This window comes from Dipodomys spectabilis, unplaced genomic scaffold (genome assembly GCF_019054845.1).
Source record: "Dipodomys spectabilis isolate Male_0828 unplaced genomic scaffold, ASM1905484v1 ptg000163l, whole genome shotgun sequence".
Lineage (NCBI taxonomy): Eukaryota > Metazoa > Chordata > Mammalia > Rodentia > Heteromyidae > Dipodomys > Dipodomys spectabilis.
In genome coordinates, this window is record NW_024870840.1 from 12,282,806 (window position 1) to 12,303,196 (window position 20,391).

At 39.0% G+C, this 20,391-nt stretch overlaps 1 protein-coding gene across 1 annotated transcript in view; it reads left to right on the plus strand.

Annotated features, from left to right (window-relative positions):
• The window catches only part of Ano4 (anoctamin 4), a 337,519-nt gene that overhangs the window by 245,860 nt on the left and 71,268 nt on the right, over positions 1-20,391 (plus strand). Inside the window, exon 10 of the mRNA XM_042693158.1 lies at positions 16,946-17,052. Within this exon, the coding sequence (XP_042549092.1) occupies positions 16,946-17,052 (107 nt within the window). The remainder of the gene's footprint in view (positions 1-16,945; positions 17,053-20,391) is intronic.

Sequence of the window (20,391 nt, forward strand, 5' to 3'; positions counted from 1 at the left end):
TTCTCAACACAGATGAAAAATGTAATGGCAGAGCCACTTGGTGTCTGCTGCTATGTGTCACATATGTTTTTGCTCATGCCTTATTAGCCAGAACAAGTCTTTTTGATGAAAATGCTATTGATGGGGTGGGAAATTTTATTCCTTCAGGGAGAATTCCAACTCATATAATATGGTCATCAAAAGGAAAGACAGCAAATTAGACATCAGAATACATCCAGGAACATCCCAAGTTTTTTGTCCTGTCACATTTAACATGACTTATTAGTCCATGTCCTCTTCGGGGGGTTATATGATATCTTTTACTATTTTACTTTGTTTTAAACTCGTGTGTGTGTGTGTGTGTGTGTGTGTGTGTGTGTGTGTGTGTGTGTGTGTGTGTGTGTGTGTTTCTGTGTTTCTGTGTGTGTGTTTCTATGTCTGCTGATTCTGGGACTTGAACTTAGGGCCTGAGCACTGTACCTAAGCTTTTTTGCTCAAGGCTACCACTTGACCCACAGCTTCACTTCTGACTTTTTGGTGGTTAATTGGAGATAAGAGTCTCATGGAGGGGGCTGGGAAGGTGGCTCAGTGGTAAAGCGCTTGCCTTGCATGCATGAGGCCCTGGGTTCGATTCCTCAGCACCACATAAGCAAAAAGAAAAAAAAAACAGAAGTAGCGCTGTGGCTCAAGTGGTAGAGCACTAGCCTTGAGCTGAAGTGCTGAGGAACAGCGCCCAGGCCCAGAGTTCAGGCCCCACGACGGGACCCCCCCCCCCCAAAAAAAAAAGAATCTCATGGACTTTCCTGCCTGCGCTGGCTTAACATCAATCCTCAAATCTCAGCCTTCTTGAGTAGTTAGAATTAAAATTGTGAGCCACTGGTATCCAGTTAAATGCTTCACATATTTTTACAAAAAGAAATTCCCATGCAAGTTAATAGAAACCTGATCAGAAGAGAAACTTTTGTAGTGTAAAATTTAGGCTTGGAATGTTTCACAGTTTAAAATCAGAAACCATCTTGGCAATATTCGATCAGATTAGCAAGTGGGCAAGCCAACGGCTACTAATATGGTATGAGATTTCTAAGAGAGAAAGAGGGCCCAATTCCCAGTGACCCTTTCTAATTCCCTGGAGATTCCATTCAGTAAAATGGAAACCTGGTGGTTATTTTAACAGAGACGTTAACTGTGAGAACTACAGACCTATGGCTTCTCAAAGGAAATACTAAAGTCACGCAGTGAAGTCAAATAAATAATAAGTGCAAGAACTAAAGCAGCGACCCTTAGGGTCGGTGAAGGAAAAAGAAATTGGCTGATCAGAGCCCCAGACCTCTGGAAGAAGATGCTGCCTTGTTTGTCAGGGCTGGCACCTCAGAGGTACAGGACATTGCAGTAAGGCAAGTTTGGGGAAGTATTGTTTTGGAAAGGAGATCCAAATGCCATTGTGAAGTTGAAGGATCATTGATTGGCTATGACAGTGTTGACAGGAACAGGCAAGCAAGCAAGAACAACCACGTCTCTTCAGTATCTTTTTTTTTTTTTCCTTTTCTGAGACCTCCTTCACCTTTGGGTAAAATCATCCTCAATTAAAATAAAAATGACTCTTGGAAAAAGTGAAAATTTTAATGTATTTTGGTGGACAAAAGGATTCAGAGGTGAAATTTTTGTCTCTAGCTAGAATAGAGGATGGCATGAAAATGGTAGGGATGAAGGCCAAAAGGGAAAATGTAAACATATATCATGGAAGATAAATTTTACAAAACTTCTGAATTTTATAGATGCTGGCAGAGATTCTAGGACTTTGCTTCTCACAGCAATATAAATGAACAGACCTGTCCCTGCATCAACACTGAGGACAAATAAGCTCCAAGATGAAAATATAAAAACAAGACCCATGGCCAAGACTAGACTAAGAGAGTAGGTGTGATGAGTCACTGGAAAAATAAATGTATGCAGTGACAATTGCCAGGGTAATCGTAGCAAAATGTCACACTCTACTTAGTTAAAGGTGAATAGCCTACCTTAATTCTAAGTTGGAATTCTCTGATATAAGGATTAATTAGGAAACCACTTACTGTTTCCAGACTAATTTTATAGATTTAAAAAAAAATAACTTCCTCTTCATTCTGGTTCACTTTTGAAAGCAGATAAAGCAATCTCTAAAAACTTTTAATATTTTTTTAATTCAGTTGGCATTGAATACCAGTTATGTGACAAGGCACTGAGTATGGCTGGATGAAGATAACTGAATTATAGTTTCCCCCCTTAAACTTTGCTGGGTTCACAGGAGCTCTGGTTGGGAGCACAGACAGGTTCTGAAGTCAATGAGAAGGAATCCTCATAGCTTAGATGTGCAACTTACATGACATGTGACTAGGAGCTTTAATTTCTTTATAAATAATAGTACTGATAATATTGTGAAATTTAACCACACAGCATGCCAGTGCCTGTGATAAATGTCCAATAAATGTTGTGTATTTTGTGCAAATGTCAGTGGAATGCTCATTTCAGCAGTGGAGTTCTCACTAAAACTGGAACATAACAGAGAAGATTACAATGACTCTAGCACACAATGGCACACAAATTCATAAAGCATTCAGTAATTTTTTAACTAACAAAGGAAATTCTCCATCAAGAAGACATAGCAATTCTTAATACCATCAATGCCAGGGCATTTTTATTTGTTAAGCAAATACTGTTGAACTTAAAAACACAAATAGATCCCAACACAATGATATTTCAAGATTTCAATACCCCACAGTCACTATTCCATAGGTCATTAAGGCAATCATTCAACAAACAAACCTTTAGACTAATTAGACCTAACAGACATCAACAGAATGTTTCATCCAACAATATTCTTCCTTTTTTTTATTGTGAAAATACCGTACAGAGGGGTTACAATTACATGGGCAAGGTAATGAGTACATTTCTTATCAAGCATTGTTGCCTCCTCCTTTGTTTCCTCTTCTCATCCCTTCCCATCTCCCATACCCCACCCCCACCCCAACCCCCCACCCCCACCCCTCCGCCAAAGTTGCATTGTTCGTTTTTCAACTTAACGACTTCTACATCTCATTGTTGCAATGGGTCCACCTGTATCCCTATTTAATACGATACCTATCAATATTCCAATCTCATTCTTCAAGGAAATAGAAGAGGCAATCCAAAAATTCATATGGAACAATAAAGGACTCCAAATAGCAAAAATGATCCTTAACAGAAAGAACAGTGCTGGAGGAATATCAATATCAAATTTCAAACTCTATTACGAAGCCATAGTAATCAAAACAGCTTGGTACTGGCACAAGAACAGACCTCAGGACCAATGGAATAGAATTGAAAACCTAGAAATGAACCTACAGACCTATAGCCACCTAATCTTCGAAAAGGGAGGTAAAAAAAAAATAGAATGGAAGAAAGACAGCCTCTTCAGTAAATGGTGCTGGCAAAATTAGTTAATCACTCTTAGAAAACTAAAGCTAGATCCTTATATATCACCCTGCACCAGAATCAACTCCAAATGGATCAAAGACCTTGGAGTCAAAGCAGACACTCTGAAAACATTACAGGATGGAATAGGAGAAACCCTAGGTCTCCTTGGCACAAGCCGAAATTTTATTTTCTTTTCTTTTTTTTAAATATGAAAATACTGTACAGAGGAGTTACAATTACATGGGCAAGATAATGAGTACATTTCTTATCAAGCATTGTAGACTCCTCCTTTGTTTCTCCTTCCCATCCCTTCCCATCCTCCCTCCCCCATCCCCCCCCACCAAAGTTGTAAAGTTTGTTTTCAACATAACGACTTGTACATCTCATTGTTGTGAGACCCAGAAACACAACAAATCAAAGAAAGGTTGGACAAATGGGATTGCATGAAATTGCAGAGCTTCTACATGGCAAAGGACACAGCTAGCAAGATCAATAGAAAGCCCACAGATTGGGAGAAGATCTTCACTAGCCATATAACGGACAACGGTCTCATATCTAAAATATATCTGGAACTCAAAAAATTAAATCCCCCAACAACAAATCTTCAAAGAAGCAACTGCCCGATAAATAAGTGGGCCAACAATGTTCTTCTGAGAACACACATTCTTCCTCAGCAGCTCATGAAACCTTCACCAAAATAGGTCATATTCCAGGACCTCAGCAAATATGAGGAAATAATGCCTTTTAGTCCATCAGACTATAATGGAATAAAATTAGGAGTTAGTAAACTACAGAAAGTATTCAAACTCATGGAGGCGGAACAACACATTGCTGAATGATGAATATGCCATCAAAGCAATAAAAGGGGAAATCCAGAAGTTTCTAAAATCCAATAGAAATGAATATATAACTTACCAAAATACAACGAAGACAGTACTAGGATAAAACACTCTCACAGTGAGCATATTATTCTTTATGATGGTCATTGTGACTGGAGTAATAAAGAATCTCAATCGTGTCTTGATTTGTAATTTCCTTTAGGCCCCAGGACACTGAGTATTTCTTCATGTATTTATTGGCCAAATACCATTTCTGTAAAGTTCTTTTTAACTATGATGCTGTATTTTTAGGAATATTGAATATGAATACGGAATACTGAAAATGATGACAAATTCCTGATAGTAATTACCTCTGGGAAAAGGGGAGCAGTTTGGGAGACACACACTGGGGATTCCTACTGTATTTTCAAACTTCTATTTCTTATTAGTAGATATATAGGTGTTTGTTTTATTTTCAGTGCATTTTGGTGTGTCTGAAAATATTTCAGTCCTTTCAAAAGGACTTAACTTCAAAATAGCAGGTGTGATAGGACCTGCTATAACTCTGACAGTCAAATAATCCTTATAAAAAGTATGAAAAACAATGGATAGAGATCTCTTGATGAATTCATAAAATGACCATTTATGAGTACATTTAGTGTATATATATATATATAAATACACTGCACGGTATCTTCTAATCCTCTAATATTGTTCTGACACAGTCCCTATCAATAGAATCCCAAGGTTAGAGAAATTCCTAGTGTAAATTCAAATAATACTTGGCAGAATGAAGACTGACTTTTTAAAATAGATATTATTATATTCCTTCAAGATGTCCTTCCATTCAGAATTCCAATATAGCCCAACTGTGTTATTTATGAGGAAAAAAAATCACCAAGGGCTCAAAATTTTTAAAAACATATTGTAATCTAGCAAACATGTTACAAGCTAGTGCTCATAAAAAGCAAATTCTATCTGTAAAGCAGGTTCTCTTAATAAAATCTAGTTCCAAGTTGGAATATCAGCATTCTTTCATCTAATATGTTTAAAACACTGAGCCCTAAAAGCAATAAAAAAAATCATTATGAAGATTTTTATTTTATTTCAAAGTGATGAGTATTCTATATTAAAACTTTTTTAGCTGTCTTGGTAAATATATTATCAAAAAGAAATCCTCCCTCCCTCCTTTATTTCCCTCTTTCTCTATTATCTTTTAAATAAAATTAGAATTATTCATACCTAAAATCCAAAGAGCCCAATAGTTCTACAAGGTTGATGTGAAAAATAGCAATGACTTGCATGCATCACCTCCCAGATCTTTCCCTATTTCAATGAGCAACCATTTTCAACCCTTTCAGCTCTTTCTTTTGGTCACTGTACCATATGTCTGAGTAAATTTTTGTGACTTTGGAGACCTTCAATTGTGTCAGTATCTATTGACTTCCAACTGTAAACAATAAGAATACTCTCTAGTTTTCCTTTCTGCCAGTTCTTAACAGTAGCTTATACTTTCAATGTATTCATAATTAGATATTTTGTCATAATGTATATTAGTGTTTACATCATCATTACTGTGCAAATGCTACTCCGAGTCATGTAAGAAATACAATGTGAGGCTGGGCACCACGCCTGTAATCCTAGCTATTCAGGAAGCTAAGATCTGAAGATTTTGGTTTAAAGCCAGTCTCAGCAGGAAAGCCTGTGAAACTCTTACCTCCCATAACCTACAGAAAACCCGAAGTGGCGCTGTGGCTCAAGTGTTAGAGCATTAGCCTTGAACTGAGGATCTGAGGGACAGTGCCCAGGCCCAGAGTTCAAGCCCCATGACTGATCAAAAACAAAGACAACAACAACAACAAAAATCAATGTGATTTATTCTCCTATCCTTCACTTTGTTCTTTAGAGGAGAAAGATTAAGTTTTCCTTATGATTTCAAAGGTTTCTGTTCATAGACCATGACTCTGTTGATTCTCCAACCCTTGTCATGTAAAACCAGGCAGCCGTAGCATGTGGCAGAAGCAACAGAGAGCAAGAAAAAGAGAACAGAGAGAGAGAGGGAGAGGGAGGGAGACAGAGGAAGAGAGAAAAGGAGAGAGGAATGGAAAGAGGGAGGGAGACAAAAGAAGAAAGGGAGGAAGAGAGAAAGAGGAAGGTAGGAAGGAAGAGAAAGAGATAAAAAAGAGGGAGAGGAACAGATAGAGGACCAAGTTTCCACTTTCAAAGACACACCATTGTTTTTTTGCCTTAGGAGATTTTCTCAATAGTTTTGCTGGAGGATTACTTCAACATATTTTCAATGTTTCTATTGGGTTTTTAACTTCTGCTATCATTTCTGTTTAATTTGTAAAGGCTACTTCTATTTGTTATGTTCTGGGATTAAAAAAAAATAATTTTGAGCTTCTTTCCATCATTGAGACATCTCGTCAACTTTCTGAACATAATGATTTTAATAATGTTCTGTCTCTTTGTATTATTTTCTTTCATGTCAGTGTGATAACTATTAAACTGTCCATATTTCAAATTAGGAAATGCACCCATGAAGTACAATTTCTGAGTAGCAAGTGGGGCCTATCGATTGTGGGCCTCATTGTATGGAAATGGTGGGATGGGTTGATGTGGGAGGCTTCCTTGTCACTAGCTTTAAATCTTTCAACATGAGCTACCCAAATTCCATAGAGAAGCCTGTGTCCATCTCCTGCCCGGAAAGTTAAGGCCTTACTACCTCCAGTTTTCTTCTAGAGAACAGACAAGAATGTGGGGAACTAACATCTTCCTAAATAACTTTCAAACAATATTTACTTGGGATCCCCTTTGTGCCCCTTCTAGGGGTTACTGATGGCCAGTTCTGATACTTCATGGAGATTTTAATATAAATATGATTGTTCACGAGTTTCCCATGGACTGGCTAGATTCAGCTTTCTTGGTACTATGACTATTCCACTTGTGTGTCAGCTTTGCATATTTGCTGCTTATTTCTGCAGTGTTTTTATTTAGTGTTTATACCTTTATTCTGTCTTTTCTTTGGTTCTCTCTGTCTCTGTCTCTCTCTGTGTGTGTCTCTCTCTTTCACACAAGGCTATTATTTTCATGAGATTTCTTTAAAGAGAGAAATTGAATGCAAGTGGTTAATTTTCCATCTTTATCTGGGAGCCTCAAGACAAGTACTTTTAATTCATATTTAACTCTCAGATAGCAAAGATGATAGCATGAAGTACAATTAGAAATAACTATTTGAGTTTCACATTAAAAACCCTCACATCGCTTTATATTCCAGTAGCTCATCACCATAATCCTCCAAGAGGCTTGACAATCTTTACCAGTCAGAATTTGGAATATTATGTATTTGGGCTGATAATCATCCCATCCCTTAACTCTTAACAAGTGTACTTAAGGAGTGAGTCTTCACTTTGCTGTTGCTTAATACCCAGAAACTCTTTAAATAGATCTTGTCACATAAAAAAATAATTGGTTGCTTTGTTCCCTCTTAGATTTTCATTAATTTGAGGGCATAATTTAAGTGACAGTTAACTGTATCACCTTTATTTCTCCTTACTAAAATCTCAATTTAAAAGTTAATTAAGAAAGTTTCCTGAAATATTTATTATTAAGGTATTAACCTTAGCTTTTTCTTATGTACTGTGAAGTCATATAACTTCACCATAAAAAAAAATATTACTTCAGGGCTAGGAAGGTGGCTCAGTGGTCGAATGCTTACCTTGCATGCATGAGGCTCTGGGTTTGATTCCTCAGCACCACATAAGCAGAAATAGCCAGAAATGGCACTGTGGCTCAAGTGGTAGAGCACTATCCTTGAGCGGAAGAGCTGAGGGACAGTGCTCAGGCCCAGAGTTCAGGCCCCACAACCAGCAAAAATAAATAAATCATATATAAGTTATATAATATATATTATATAACATATATATAAACACTTCATCAGTAACAATGGGTATGCTATATCACTATCTACTACAAAACAATCATTTTAAACAATAATCATTTTATTTGGTTTTGATTTTTTCTTCCAGTGGTCATGGTAGTCTCAACAGGATGTGTCCCCTGCTGGTTCTGTCCAGAGTCACCACGTGGCTGTAATTGTTTCTTGCTTCAGCTGGTGGCTGATGCCAAGAGAGTTACTTATCTCTCTTTATAGTCTCATCTTCACAGAGGCTAGTTCAAGCTTCTTTACCTTGGCAGACTTAGGGAAGTATTCTGATTCTAGCAAAAATACAAGCTACAGAGCCTACACATAAACACTGTAAAAACTATCCCTCAGTCACAATGAAACTGGTCTCATTCTCAAACTCCTGTGATTTCAAGTCTAGCCACTTGCCCCTATACACCAAGTAAATATATGTGATGGTGAAAGGAGGTCTGTTATACGGCACAGGTCTGATCTAGGAAGACAAACCTTCACTTCATCTTCAGCGATCTCCTGGGTACAGACATGAGCTTCATGTCGAACTAGGCAATGAACTGGACAGAGAAAAGAGATGTGAATAACTATTAAAGAATCCTTGGTGCAGGTGGATTTGAGTGGATGATTCTCTCAGTCTCTGTTTGGAAAGGGGTTCTAGAAGAATTCTTGTCATTGTCCTGTGGAGGTTCTGCGGTTGCCTGCCTTTGCCAATCCCTCTTTGCTATCACCAAGTCTGGTCCTTCATGGCACCCAAGGTGGTTGCAACGTGACTGAATCAAGAATGACTTTGGAGCACAAGCATACAAAATGGAGTCAGGGATGTCCAACTTTTCCCTTGCTTCAATTGTGGGCCCAAGGAAGGAGTCGGCAGAATGACTAAAATAGACACTGCCACTCAAAATGGGAAGAAACAGGAAGCACGTGGCAGTCACTTTTGTGGCTTAATTCCAAAATCCAGGTGGCACATGCTTCAGGCTCTTCACTCCGAGACCAGGAAGCATGCCTTGATTTGTCATGGCTCTGTAGGAAAAGCACCATGTTCAAATAGTTAAGTGCTTTTTAACAAAGATACCATTTCCTCTTGAAGCTTTAAACTGTGTAGATTTTTATGCCATGGAGAATACTTGTTTTATCAGTCTCCAAAATTCCATAATTTTATTTTTTTCCACCTTTGAACTCACCGCCCGCCCTTTTTTTGCCAGTCGGGGTTTAAACTCGGGGCCTAGGCTCTGTCCCTAACTAAGCTTCTTTGGCTCAAGGCTAGCAGTCTACCAATTGAGCCACAGTGCTACTTCCTGTGTTTTCTGAGTAATTTATTGGAGGTAAGAGTCTCACAGAGGAGAAGTTGGAGGCATGGCCTCTGGTGGTAGAACACCAGCCAATGAAATCATCAGATAGAGTTCGACTCCCAGTCTCAGACAAAAAAAAAAAAAGTCTCATGGACTTTCCTGCCCAGGCTGGCTTCAAACCACAATCCTCAGATCTCAGCCTCCTAAGTAGCTAGGATTACAGGCATGAGCCATTGGCATCTGGTTAAAACCCCTTTTATTATTTTTTCCTCCAAAATGATACCAAGTACAAAGCATAACAATAAAACAAATGTGATTTTATGAATCTTCAAGTTAGGAAAACAAATGATATCATTCATCTGTTATAAAATGTGACAAGTTCTACAATATCCAGTGAGCCTTGGAATCAAAGGAACATGATCTACTTATTCTCTAAGGCCCTAGAGGAGGGAATGTGGCAGACAAAGCCTGCCTTACAGGGCTTTTGTTCTACAAGGACAAGGGCAGATATAAACAGGTAAACACGTGCCCACCCATGCTGCACTTTTAAAATTCTGAGAACAAAGAATAATAACAAAACAATGTAATGGCATATATATACAAGGAGTGATTAATGGGTAGGAGAATGACTGCCCATAGCTGTGCTGATGATGTTTAGGAGCCAAATGTTGGAAAGAAACAAGTTGTACAAAAATCTGGGGCAAGGTCATATGCTTGTGTCAATGATCTCAGCTACTCAGGAGGTTATTGGTAGAAGGATCTGCGCCTCAGGTTGGCCCTATGCAAAAAGTCAAGACTTTACATGAAAAATAACTAAAGCCCAAAGGACTGGGAATATAGTAAGCATAAGGCCTTAGGTAGAAAACCTGTTTCACATCCCACTTTATATACATATATGTATATAATATATATTCTATATCCAGGAAAAATATATAATATGTAATACATATATCTACATATATACGTATATCCAGGGGGAAAAAAAACACCAAAGCTCTGGGAAACGGCCCAGTGGATTAGTTAAGGGGCAGTAAGGGATGCTGTGGCTTGTTTACAAAGAGCAATAGGAAAAGTCAAGGAGGGGGGGGTCTTTGATGTAGGAAGAGGACCATGTAGGACTATATAGACCAGTAGAGTGAGTTTGGGCCTTTATTCCAAATCTCTAGGATATCAATGTATAGTTAACGCAGGGATGGTTAGCCTTTTATTCCGTTTTTAAAAGATCATCGTGCGTGCTGCGTAGAAGATGACCTGCAGGGAGAGTGAGATTGAAAGAACAGTTGGGAGCTTGTTGCAGTAACACTGGGAACAACTTCAAAGGAAAGAGTGAGATAGGTCCACAGAACAGTTGGGTAACACAGAGGCTACAGTTGGGGAGAGAGACCTGAAGAACTTAATGGAGTAGTTGTTGAGTGTGAGAAAAAGACAAGCTCAAGGGTGCATTTCAAAACCTATAACTTGTGAAATTGGGTTTGTAACAGTGCTGATTTTTTCTCTAAGATAGAAGAAAATAAAAGTGGAGTTCAAAAGTTTTGTTTTGGCCAGGTGCTGGCGGCTGTGCCTGCAATCCTAGCTCCTCAGTAGACTGAGATCCAAGGATCACAGTACAAAGGCAGCCTGGGCAGGAAAGTGCAGGAGTCTCATATCTCCAGTTAAACCACCAGAAAACCAGAAGTGGAGCTGTGGTTTAAAGTGGTAGAGTGCTAGCCTTAGCAGAAAAGAGCTCAGAGACAGTGCCCAGGCCCTGAGTTCAAGCCCCACAACTGACAAAAACAAAGGCCTCTCTGAAGGGAGCTAAATTAATACTGCCTTGGCATCCTCCTCATTCAAAATACACATGTAGTTAACACCCATCTCTCCTCCCATCCACCATCTCTGCATACATATACCTTCAGTGTGCAGAGCATATTTACTTGTTAAGCAGCTTGACACATCACAATACTTTCCAGTACTTATGTGAACAGTGGGTCATGGAAAGAACCTATTGATAAAGAGAAAATACAACGCCAGGAGATTTTAAACTAAAACACAGTTATACAGCCTATTCCTTTCATTGTAGCAAAGAGAATTTGGGGATCCCCAGCTCCCAGCATCCCAAGTGAAAAGCCAGGCTTTTCACCATCATAGGAAGCAGCAGATTGACATCTTAGAGGGTAGTGAGCAAATTGTTCCCTCCTAGGGCATAATAGAAGCATCCATAAAGCCCCCTTTATGGGCATACTTGTGCCCTTGACAGTTCTCTTCCCAAATAAATAAGATTTGGAGCAGGGCAGGTTGTTTTTAAGTTCCTTTTTGGGCTTTGGGAAGATTACATAAGCCCTCCAAAGAAGTAGAAAGATATATGTGTGTGTGTGTGTGTGTGTGTGTGTGTGTGTATATATATATATATGTATATATATATATATATGCATATATATATATCAAGCTATGTGTATACACCGCGCGCGCGCGCGCGCACACACACACACACGCATCAAGCTGTGACCACAAAGTTGATCCTTTCCAGTTCTACAGTTTATTCCTCCTCCTTGTCCTTATCCTTCAAGGAAAGAGGTAAAAAGACATCCCCCCAGAAATATATTTTAGACGTTCTTTAAAGTATTATTTTAAAGTCCAAAAACATTTAGATGTTATTAGTCATTCTGTGGAAGAATATATAATTTTATCTCAACATACTATATTCATGTTCTTCCTATTGGATATGTTCTTTTCTGATATATCTGTATGCCCATTTTGAGCCTTGTTTCTTCCCTGTACTATTGCAGAGATTTACTATTTCTATTGAGTACCTCTTTATCCTTTTACAGCTACTGGGTATGTCACAACAAAGATCTCATAATTTGCTTTTCCTGTCCCCCACAGATGAATTATTTAGATTATTTCCTCATGTTTGCTATTATAACTTACTCTGTAATGAGCATTCTTATATGTCTGTTGCTTTGCACCTGTATAAGTGCATTAGTAGAATATATTTCTAGATGGTGAATTTCTGGATGAGAAGATATGTATTGAGGATATATACAGAATAATAATGAACTGGTTAAATGGCCCCCAAAGCCATTTGTTTACCATCCAGTGTACAGAACCCAGTGGAATTTTCAAGTTCTGCTAAGAGACTTAGTGCTGCAGGTCTCACATTTGCCAAAATAGTTCAGCTTACATTGTGTGTGTGTAAGAGAAAAAAAGAGACAGAAATAGGGAACGACAAGAGATTGTTTATTGCTAAGAGAAACATGAGAACCACAACAGAGGAAACCATCACTGCTCCTTCTCATAATCCTCCAGAGAACACATGACAGAGAAAACCAGATGGCCCTGCAGGGTCCAAGAAGATCCTTGGTCATGAGGCATTGAGGGAATGCAGGGACTGGGGAAACGGAGTGGGTGAAAGGAGCTCCCAGAAGCAGCAATGGCAGCCAAGGTATATAAGAAGACAAGATAGACAGCCCTCAAGGTTAGCTAGTGCTCCCGCAAGAGGTCAGCTCATCAGATGCAACTTTAGGAGTTGATGTGTGATTCGCCTTGTTCTAGTTCTAGGCATACAGAATGCCCTCAAGATGCTCATGCACAGAAGCCTAAAAATAGGCTTTTGTTATCTTTAAATAGTTGTACAGAGGAGTTGCCATTCAACAAAGCAGTTCAAGAATACAGTGCGTCTTAGTCCTTCCAGTGTTCATACCTACCCCTTACAACCCACCCTTCCCTCACGTCTCTTAATTTTTAAGTTTTATATTAATATTTTTTGCCATTTAGCAAAGCAGTTAATGTAAATAATGCATCTTGATCTAAGCCATACCTTCAACTGATCTTCACCTCTTCCTTGACCCACTCTTTCCTTATTTTTATCAATTCTGTGGTATATGCAATGAATTCTTGCCTACATTCGACCCCCTTCATTCATCAAGCTCCTCGGTCTCACTTCCCGCCTCTTGCAAGTATCCATTTCCTGGTACTTATTTTTGGGGGGCTTTGACTTAGGCTTTCTAAACAATTATACTAGTTGAGCTCTCCCTAGAATCTTTTATACATCTGTTAATTCATTAATAACCACTTGCATACCTCCCAGTGTGTTTACTTGTAGATGTATAAGTACATTCTAGCTACCACAGATGTGATCTGTGTTTGTCTGAGCCCGGCTTACTTCACTTAATACTATTTTCTCCAAGTCTTTCCATTTGCTTCAGCATGGTACAATCTCATTCTTTCTGGTAGATGAGTAGGATGCTATTGTATATGTATACCACACATGAGTTCTATGGTAGAAGCAGCAATAATGATGAAACTCACTGGGCATTTCCTAATAGCCAAGCAGTGGTCTCAGCATGGCTTGTCATATCACCTGATTATACAAAACCCTGTGAGCATAAAATGACAGTCTCATTGTCCTGATGATGAAACCAAGAGCAGGCCCAGAAAAGCTGAGGGATGGTCCAGCACCACACAGTAAGTGGCAAATCTGGAATATAGATAGACACAGCTGTCTTACTTTGGAGGTACTGTTGAATACACCAAGGGCAAAGGTCTTCCTCATCAATACCCTATGGCTGGCTTTCTCTTCATAACACCTTACTGCCTCCCATGTGTATGGGTGGGGAAGGGGAAGTCTCCGAGGGAATATTGCCTGAGACAAGCTTTCTTTTTCTTTTTCTGTCTTTTTTTTTATTATGGGGCTTGAACTCAGGGCCTGGGAGCTGTCTCTGAGTTCTTTTGCTCAAAACTAGCACTCTGCTACTGTAAGCCACAGCTCCACTTCTGGTTTTCTGGTGGTTCATTGAAGATAAGAGTCTCAGGGACTTTCTTGCCCAGATTGGCTTTGAACCATGATCCTCAGATCTCAGCCTCCTGAGTAGCTAGGATTACTGGCATGATCCATCAGCGCCCAACTCTGAGACAAGCTTTGAAGGGTGAGTGGAAACATAAAAGACATTCCAGACAGAGTTCCTCTTGGCCTTACCTCAAGGAGAGCCAGCTTCAGGTGTCAGGATATTTCTGATTTATGGAAAGAAAAAAAAAGTAGGGTGTCTAAGAGAAAAGCCTCTGCCGCCAGATTGCCTGCATTCAAATCCGGATTCTGCCTCTTATTAGCTGAATGACTTTGGGCACATCCTTAACCCCTCTGAGAAATGGGACTCATCAGCCCTTACCTGTGGTTTGTTGGAAGGACTGGATGAATCTGTATGTAACTAAGGCATTAGAAAACTGCTTGGCAGGGCTGGGAAGGTGGCTCAGTGGTAGAGTGCTTGCCTTGCATGCAGGAGGCCCTGGGTTCAATTCCTCAGCACCACATAAACAGAAAAAGCCAGAAGTGGCACTGTGGCTGTTAGTAGAGCACTAGCCTTGAGCTGAAGAGCTCAGCGACAATGCCCAGGCCCAGAGTTCAGGCCCCACAACCGACCAAAAAAAAATCACTTTAAAAAAAAAATAAAAAAGAAAACTGCTTGGCACATGCCAGCCATGCTTGTTCACACAGGAGACGAACCAAACACCAGGTACAACCGAGAAATAAGAAAGAAAGAAACAGAATGTGGAAACTTTTATGGGGTACTTATTATAGAGAACTATTACACATGCTCAGGAGATATAAAACAGTGCCATAAAAAGAGAAGGAAGCAAGGAAGCAGAAAAGCATTTAATGGAAGAAAGAGAGACAGGGGCACTTAGCTCTGGATCGTCACATCAAACAATACCTGTGCTTATCAGCTCCCGGTGATCATCTGAACAGAATTTTTATTTGTTGTCTATTTCTTTATGACATCTTTATTCAGCATTAAAAGGTAAAGGCCTGTTTCAAATAAGGTGAAAAGAGACAGAAAAGGATAAAATGAAAAGAACCACATTCAATGTAATGCAGCCTATGAAATCCCACTTTCTGTTGGGTGTCACAAAATATCTTTAGAAAAATTGAGAGAAAAGTGCGGCATAAATGCTGGGTTTCTTCATCGACTCACTCACACAGAATTTATCGCTCAGCTACCAACACATATTACTTTCTTCAGAGGCTCCTGGAGAAGGAAAAGTAGGGAAGAAAGCACTTCACTGAGGGACCTGTTTCTATGATGTATTTGTCTTCTAATTTTCTCTCTCTTTTGTCTGATATCCTAAACTCACATTCCCAACTCTGTTCCCAAACAGAACCCCAGACCTGGATTTCCCTTTCTCAAGACCAGTTCTAGCTCTTCCACTTACCATTTGGACAAATGGTTGAGAATCTATATTCTGGAAGCAGTTTTCCCAGTGCAAACTCCCAGGACCTCACGCACCTGTGTACTGCTTACTCGCTAGATCCTTGGGCTATAGGATTTAGGATTCAGCCTTTCACCTTGTGTCAGTCCCATTTTATGGGAGAGAAGAGGCATGAAAGATTGATTCTGCCCTTCTCTGACATAGGATTGTGTTCATTTCCTTCATGGTCTGTCTTCTCCATTAGACTAAGCTGCTCAAGGGTGAGGATTTCATCTGTTCTACTAGAGTGAGTGTCCTCTATGAACATCTGATGAAGAAATGAAAAGATATAAATGTTAATACCAAATCATCAGAAAACTGATCTGCCTACAAGAGAAATAGCACAGAAGAGAGAGTCCTAATTTTGAGAGGGGCAGAAGTATAGTTGGAGGGGTGGAAAGTAAATTACTGGGGAAATGAGGTCAGAGCTGGATTTGGAGGCAGTGGTGAATTAATGTTGATTTATATGCCTTTGCTTGGCTACCACCTTACAGGAGAAACAGTTCCTAAAGTAATGACACAGGATTGCTAATAGTCTTAAGCACACTGGTGGGAAGGGAAGAGCCACATTCTGCTGGATCACATAGTCCTAGTATCTCTGTTATCTGGAAAAGCGTCTCCTTAAGGTAGAAACAACTTCCAGAAAGGCCAGTGGGGTACGTGTGTGTGTGTGTCTGTGTCTGTGTCTGTGTCTGTGTGTCTGTGTCTTTGTGTCTTTGTATCTGTGTATGCCCTTGACAAGCTTGACAAACTGGCTGAGAGAGAAAGGAATCTTGCATGTATGCTTTCTAAAAATAAAAGGTCATCCAGAAAAGAATGTAAGCAAGCAAGGAAAAGAGTTGAAATATCAACATGAGTTAAGATGGACCTCCCATTGACCACCCATGCCAGTTCAATCTTAAAATTCCTGGGGAAACATATGATTATGACATAGGAGGGAGCAGGATAAAAGAAAAGAGGAGATGAACTCAGAATCGATTTTTAGTTGAATTTATTTAGTGACTTTGCTGACAAAAATAAAATATAAGACCTAGGCTTGCTATTAGTTTGTTTTAGGGTATGTTAATTTCATTTAGGTCCAAGTCCTTTCTGACATAATAAGGTAAATGTTCAGAATTCTGAGGACAAAAACGACTTAGACTTGTGAGCTTCATGTTCTGGTGTGAGCTCTGGGTTCTCTCATGAGGTTCCAGGGCAGTTCTACCTGAGCAGCACCAAATTCTAACGAACAGAATCTTTCACCTCAAGTAATCCTCAACTTGTCTTTTCAATGTGTGTGTGCACAGCTTCATCATACACAACAAAGACACTTTCTTCAACAACGCCACAAGAAGTAGAATTGTGCATCATATTTTACAAAGAATAAAGTATGAAGAAGGAAAAAACAAAATAGGTAAGTACTATATTAGTGTTACAAACTGCATTTGATATTGAGGAATTACATTCTCCTCCTGTTTTTTTTTTCCAGTGTATAGCAATTATAGAAATACTTAGCCATTTATTTTTTTTTAAAAAACTCTACTTCCTGCACAGATAGTGCACAAATGTAAAATTTTCAGAGTCCTCCTTCAACATCTTTAAAGAGTATACCACCCCATTTATAGAAGATCATAGAGAAATTTTGTCAGTTCAGAGCAGATATTTATAGACCACCTAGTGTGTTCCAGACACTGAACAAGCACTTAGGTAGTAGAACACAATTCTCTCCTAGAACTTGTATTTAAGAAGGGGAAAAGTAAGTAAATAAACGACATGAAGAAGTTGAAACAGAGACTTGTAAAGCTAATCTGGATTAGGTACCGGTCAAGGAAAGATTCGTTGAGAAGCTGAAATTTGAATGGCGTACTGACTGGTAAAAAGTCAGTGTGGAAAGTTGGAGGGAGAGAGTATTCTAGGCAGAGGGGAGATGCCCATACCGAAAATGAGCTGTCATACATAAATCATTTCTACACGCACTCATCTTTCCCCGTAAATGTCCACCACAATTTATATTTTAGGCATTTTTCTGAGAATCTTTCTATATTACACTACCAAATTTCCTGCCTTTATTAAACAAGCTCTGCATCAGAATGCTTAGGTGCCTTTGTTATCTCTGTCCCAGCGCAGTTAATTTTTTCAGTAATGACCTGACTCAGCCAGGATCTAATGAAGAGTGAGTCACCCATAAGCTGAACAAGGAGAGTTTAAAATAAATAAATAGGGGATTGGAAGCAGCAGCAACTAGTCAAGGTTGTAAGTAGACCTCTGAATAGTAGAAGAAGAGTAGAAATTAGGAGATGTTCCCAACAAAGCTGTGATCCAGACTGTTCCCAGGAGTTCTGCCAGAGGAGAGAGGTTTTCTGGGGACTTCTGTAGATCTTGCTTCCTGGAGTGATGCTCTCTGGATAGGTTCTGGGAAAGTTACTCTTTGGGAGATTGTGTACCAGCAGCAGTGATCTGTCCCCACAGGGGACACCAGGAAAAAGGCTCCTTGGGAGCATCGTGTCCTGATTCCCAGCAGCCATACTGTGGGATCTGGTTGCAGTAGAAGCGGGTACTATCAAAGCCTGTTGAAAAAAGCACAATGGTATCCAGAAGAGAAATCCTCAACTCCACCAGTGTGCCTCCAGTGCCCTCAGTGCCCTTACAGAATTTAATGGCATCTCATCTGACAATAGAAAATATTTACAAAGTCCAACTCTATTACTGCAAATCAGGCAATGAAGGTCCATCTTAGAGCGAAGAAGCCACAAAATGATAACTGACACACAGCTACATGGACTCTCGGTCAAGATTTCAGATGGGGTTAGGCAGGAAGGACCTATTCAAATGAGTTCATCATTGGAGTCAGGCCAGAAATCTCAGCCAAAACCAGCAAGACAACATTTAACAGTTTGTAAATGGATAATCCTACACTTAGATTCAGTAAAACAACTGCCCCAGTACAGTGTGGGAGAAATGTTGCTCAACAGCATAGTGAGAGGAACAGACTTGGGATTCAGACAGTAGAGCTGAATGCAAGCTCAGTATGAGTCACTAGCATAAAGAAGCTGCCAAAAAAAAGAAGAAAGAAAGAAAACACACAAAACTACTTTGATCCCAAGCTGAATAAAGTAAAATAGAGAGAAATAGATAGCTTACCTCATTCAGGTCTGATACATCTAGAATGTTCTATTGAGTTAGATGCAAGTGAGTTAGATGTAATCAAACCTACTACAGGTCTTTCTTAACTTGGATTGGTGATAGTTGAACTTACTCTATGTTCTCAGGAACAGTCCTCCATCTTTGAGATATGCACTCTTCATAGAGTCTCTGTGACGATTCCAGCTCAGAAAAATTCTCCCCTCTTCTGAATTTCTATGCCACTTATTTTTGAAGTGTTTATTTCAGATTTGTTTATATACAACTGTTTTTATTAACTTGGATTACTATCAATGACATTATATAAAGCTATCACCTACAGAAAACTGCTGTTATTTCCTAAATAATTCCACTATCAGCTCTTTTTAAAATGTTAATTCCTTATTCTGTGGTATGGTTTGTGAAAACAGGTTTGGGTTATGCTTTATATTACTTCTTTCTTTTTTCCTTCCTTCCTTCATCCTTTCCTTCGTTCCTTCCTTGCTTTCTCTCTTTATTTTTCTTCTAGTGCCAATACTGGGACTTGAACTCAGGACCTCTAACTCTTGCTTGGCTTTTGTGTTCAAGGCTGCACCTCTACCACTTGAGCCACATCTCCACTTCTGGCTTTTTTGCTGGTTAATGGGAGATAAGAGTCTCATGAACTTTTCTTCCTAGACTGGCTTCAAATCATGAACCTCAGATCTCAGCCTCCTGAGTAGCTTGGACTACAAGTGTGAACCACCAGAGCTTGGCTTATCTATGCCTTTCAATCATACTTCTTTTTCAGTTAACATTATATTATGGAAGTACTAGAAAATAGGTGAGAGAATGTGAAATTATGATTATAGTTTGCTCTGTTATTTCATTGAAAATGTAATTAATTCAAAAAAGCAGTGCCTTCACTGAGGTTAGTATGATCATTTATAGTGTACCTCATAACTTAAAACAGAGTGTATTGAGAATCTTGCTACCAGTCTAGATCATAAGCTCAAAGGCTGATATCTGCCTTGTTCATCTTTGTAGTGTCTTTGTCTGGCATAGTGTCTAGCATACAGAAGGAGCTTAATAAGTGCTTATTGAAATTAATTGATCTTTTTGACACAATTTATGTCTCATTATCAGTATCCTTAAATAATCAGAAACTGCATACAGCAAGACCATCTAACAATTGGTATACAGAATATTTTTATCTTTAATTATAGGCTCTTTTACAACTAGTTAAGAGAAGATGTAAGGGAAAGAAAAGGCACAGATTGTGAGTTTTGGGGGTTCTGAAGGAGACCTGAAAGTATAGTTTTGGTGCTAGTCAGAAGAAGTCTTTGTAAAAGATTCCCTCGAACGATGAATGAAGGATTCTACTCAAGGACTTCAGTGCCTTGAAAATTGGTAAGGATGAAATGGAAAGTGTTTCATTAGAATAAACCAATCAATCAGAATAAATTATTAATTCAGGATCGTGCACTATGCAGAAACATTTGAAGTTAAACTACCACTGATCTTTAATCTACTGCTTTAATTGTCATCTTTGGTTTAATAAATTAAAAAGGAACATGTTAGCAGGAAATTTAACTTCTTGATAGAATTAATGTTTGTCCAGTGTTATTTTCTGCCTGGAATTCTTTCTTGAAAT